At 44.5% G+C, this 3,733-nt stretch overlaps 1 protein-coding gene across 1 annotated transcript; it reads left to right on the top strand.

Annotated features, from left to right (window-relative positions):
- Window positions 1-195: 195 nt before the first annotated feature.
- On the top strand, window positions 196-2,134 carry LOC116379760 (spatacsin-like). The gene is made up of 5 exons (XM_031841725.1): window positions 196-520; window positions 610-686; window positions 1,167-1,322; window positions 1,571-1,722; window positions 1,815-2,134. Exons 1-5 carry the CDS (start codon window positions 337-339, stop codon window positions 1,987-1,989), a joined length of 744 nt encoding a protein of 247 aa, XP_031697585.1. The 5' UTR covers window positions 196-336; the 3' UTR covers window positions 1,990-2,134.
- Window positions 2,135-3,733: the final 1,599 nt, after the last annotated feature.

The following is a 3,733-nucleotide window of genomic DNA, read 5'->3' as shown; positions in this document are numbered from 1 at the left end:
CTGTGATGGTTAATGTTAAACTTTATTTACACTCTGATGGTTAACGTCGAACTTTATTTACACTCTGATGGTTAACGTTGAACTTTATTTACACTGTGATGGTTAACGTTGAACTTTATTTACACTCTGATGGTTAACGTTGAACTTTATTTACACTGTGATGGTTAACGTTGAACTTTATTTACACTGTGATGGTTAACGTCAAACTTTATTTACACTCTGATGGTTAACGTTGAACTTTATTTACACTGTGATGGTTAACGTTCAGCGACTACGGTCCGTCACACCTCTACATGTGAGTGTTTAAAGCATCGTGTCGATGCGTCTCTGCTTCACATGAACCGGTCTCAGAGCTCCAGCCTGAAGACGGCCCTGCTCGACTACATAAAGCGCTGCCTCCCCGCAGACAGCGAGAAACACAACATGGTGGCTCTGTGCTTCAGCATGAGGAGGGAGATCGGAGAGAACCACGAGATGGCGGCCAGGACGCAGCTGAAGATCATCGAGTCTCAGGCCTGGGGTAGAGCATACATGTATATACATACATAGTATATATATACACATACTTCATCCTTCATCAGTCACACTGGTGTTCCTGTCTCTAAACAGTGGTCACTCCTGATCTGAAGAGCTCGTTGGTCAAAGCGTTGGGTCTCCTGAGGGACGCTGCAGAGAGCTTCTCCAAGGTACCTGAACGTCTCCACCTTCAACTTCAGAGGAATCAAACGCATGTGTTCTTTAAGCAATTGCCAAAACTACACCTTTTATCAAAGAAGCTGTAAAACACATAACGTCATTATCGTCAGATGTTTTCATCTTTCCGACGGTCCTTGAGCACATCATGTGTGACGAAAGTTCCGGTCAGAAAAATGATATTTCATCAAAAACAACATTTTTATCCAACATTGGTAACACTTGTGGTCACTTGTAAACATGTTGGATATATAGATTATATTAAAAAAATGAATTATCAAAGAACTTCATCTTTTTAATGACTGATGTTGTCATAACTGAGTTATTCTGCACTGAAGACGTGTTCTAGTTCTCTCTACTTCTAGTCATCATGGTTCTGTTTCCATTGAGGAGCAGCACTTTTATTTTGAAAATCCAGACCACAGAGAGCAGTGTGTGACTCTGAGAGGACTTTACCTCCGTGTGTGTTTCAGGACTCGTGTGTGCGTCAGGCGAGCCGCTGCGTCCGGACGGCCAAGCTGGTCGCTCTGCAGCTGCACTTCCTGAACCAGGAGTCGGACCTGCGGGTCGTCAACCTGAGACCTGCAGAGCTGCTGGACGCCGTCACGGCACTGCCGCGATGCTACCAGGTGGGTTTAGGTTACAGTAACTGATTTTCTTTGTCTTATTCTTCTAGATGACTGAACACATGGTTGCTTCTTATTGGATTATTTTCACAACCATTTTAATATCATGAAACTGTCTGAGGAGATTATGACTCAAACACTTAAGAAAGACTAAAACCAATTTCTGTTTCCAGTCAGCATCTCAAACTACGTTTAAACTCTTAGTGCCCTCCACACAGCAGCAGCTCTCATCCAGGCCTTCTGCCTCTCAGGTGTTCGTGGTGTCCGAGGCCTACAGCTACAGTCCGGACTGGGCCCAGATCCTGTACCAGAAGGTGATCCTGAACGGGGACTTTGTTTACCTGGAGGAGCTCAAACGCCACCGCCCGCTGACCTCCAGCCTGTTTGAGGACATCTTCCAGAAGTAAGCCGGCTCATCCATCAGAGGGTTGTGACACAAGTCTCCTCAGTAACATCTCCTGTGTGTTGTTGTTGTTGTTGTTGTTGTTGTTTCAGGCTGGACGGCGCTCCCAGCAGCGTCACTGCCAACGTGAAGCGCCTGCTGTCGCACTGTGATGACACGTACAGCCGCTACAGGCTGGCCTACCAGCACGACCTGTACGACGTCACCAAGATGCTGCTGCAGGACGCCAAGACCTCCAGCTACCTGAACGACAGGCTGGCCAGCTGACCGGCCCACGGCCCGGTTCACCAGTTGACTGATGACTGAACTACACTTATTTATATAAAGTCTTTGTCTTTGCTAAGTCTGTGAATTAAAGTAATTGAACTGTAACTGAACAGAATGTGTTTCTGCTAATAAATGACGAGACGAATGAAATAATTATTATTTATGAAATAAATCAGGGTCGGATTCTGGTGAAACCAGATGAACTCATACAGGTTCACCAGGACGTACTGCTGGACCCGCTGGAGGGAAGGGAGGCACGGCAGAACCAGGACCAGGACTGAGAGGGGCAGACTGTCAGACCTGCTGCAGTAACATGAGAGGTTTTCTAAAATGTGCTTCGTGTTTGGTGTGAACACAGCATTAGAGGACGACTCTACGTGTCCGAATGATGCTTTTATTTTGTAGAAAGTCTCGTCACTAATAGATGTTATTTAGTTCAGTAGGTGGAGAACAAAACTCTGATCAATAGTTCAACTGAAAGAGACAAAGATCCTTTGATCAACTGCTGAGTAAGAAGAAGAAATCAGCAGGTAAAAGAAACAGGAAGCTGAGATTTAAACATGAACAACTTCCTGTTTCAGTGTCAAGAGTTTCACAATAAAAGCAGGCTTCATCAAAGCTCTTCTTCAGACTTAACAACAGAAACAGAAGGTTAGTTTAGAGTTACTGTTGGAACATCAGCTGACCTAATCACAGTTTAAACCTCTAATCTATATTTACTGATCAATAATGAAACTAGTTCATCATTATTCTGTCATGTGACTGTTTGAATCATTTCATTTAAACTATTTCACAAGTTACTGAAACATCTGGTTCTGTTAGAATAACTTATTGAAGGAAAGAAGAAAAAACAGCATAATTATAAACAGCTGATTCTTAACTTTTCAACTGGGTGGAAATGAATCTACACACATTCATTCACACAATCACACTCATGTTTTATTTATGGTTTTACACAACTGTGATTCTTTTACTTTGTTACTTCCTGCTGTTTCACTTTCACCTCTACCTGTTTGGAATGAAACTCAACCTGTAGTGGTGAAGCTCCGCCCCCTCATGTGACTCATCTGGGAACAAAACAGGAAGCATGTTGCGACACACACACTGAGAGAGACGGACGATAAGATTCCCCTTCAGACCAGAAACACCACTTCCTCTGAGAGAAGGACATCTACAGGAGGAATACTGTGAGTACTGGGAATACTACCACTTCAACCAGCTGCTGAATCCACAAACTGAACAGAAGATTTACAAGAACAAAGACTCAGAGTAACGTTCAGGGAACAGGGAGTGGCTGAGCCGTCTGCCTGCTGTGTGTTCAGCTTCACTCAGAGACTAAATGGCTTCCAGATTAGAAGAAGACCTCTGCTGCCCCGTCTGTCATGAGGTCTTTACAGATCCCGTCATCCTGTCGTGTAGCCACAACTTCTGTAACGTCTGTCTGCAGAGCTGGTGGAGAGAAAAACCAACACGAGAGTGTCCTGTTTGTAAGAGAAGATCTTCAAAGTCAGAACCAGCTTTGAACCGGGCGTTGAAGAGCTGGTGTGAGGCCTTCTCATTGGAGAGTGATCAGGTAGAAGCTCTCTGCAGTCTGCACTCTGAGGAACTCAAACTCTTCTGTCTGGACCATCAGCAGCCAGTGTGTGTCGTCTGCAGAGATTCAGAAAAACACACCGACCACACAATCAGACCCATCGATGAAGTTGCTCGACAACACAAGAAGAACCTTCAGGAAACTCTGGAG

Source organism: Anarrhichthys ocellatus, unplaced genomic scaffold (assembly GCF_004355925.1).
Source record: "Anarrhichthys ocellatus isolate YVR2014 unplaced genomic scaffold, GSC_Weel_1.0 scaffold5122, whole genome shotgun sequence".
Classification (NCBI taxonomy): Eukaryota; Metazoa; Chordata; class Actinopteri; order Perciformes; family Anarhichadidae; genus Anarrhichthys; species Anarrhichthys ocellatus.
The sequence above is the reverse complement of the archived record's forward strand: the minus strand, read 5'-3'. Positions and strand labels throughout refer to the sequence as shown.

Excerpts from the sequence above, each read along its gene's own strand:
- LOC116379760 (XM_031841725.1), top strand. The coding sequence starts at position 337 with ATGAACCGGTCTCAGAGCTCCAGCCTGAAGACGGCCCTGCTCGACTAC. Across the intron at positions 521-609 it reads CATCGAGTCTCAGGCCTGGG|TGGTCACTCCTGATCTGAAG; the intron begins GTAGAGCATACA and ends GTCTCTAAACAG. Across the intron at positions 1,323-1,570 it reads CACTGCCGCGATGCTACCAG|GTGTTCGTGGTGTCCGAGGC; the intron begins GTGGGTTTAGGT and ends TCTGCCTCTCAG.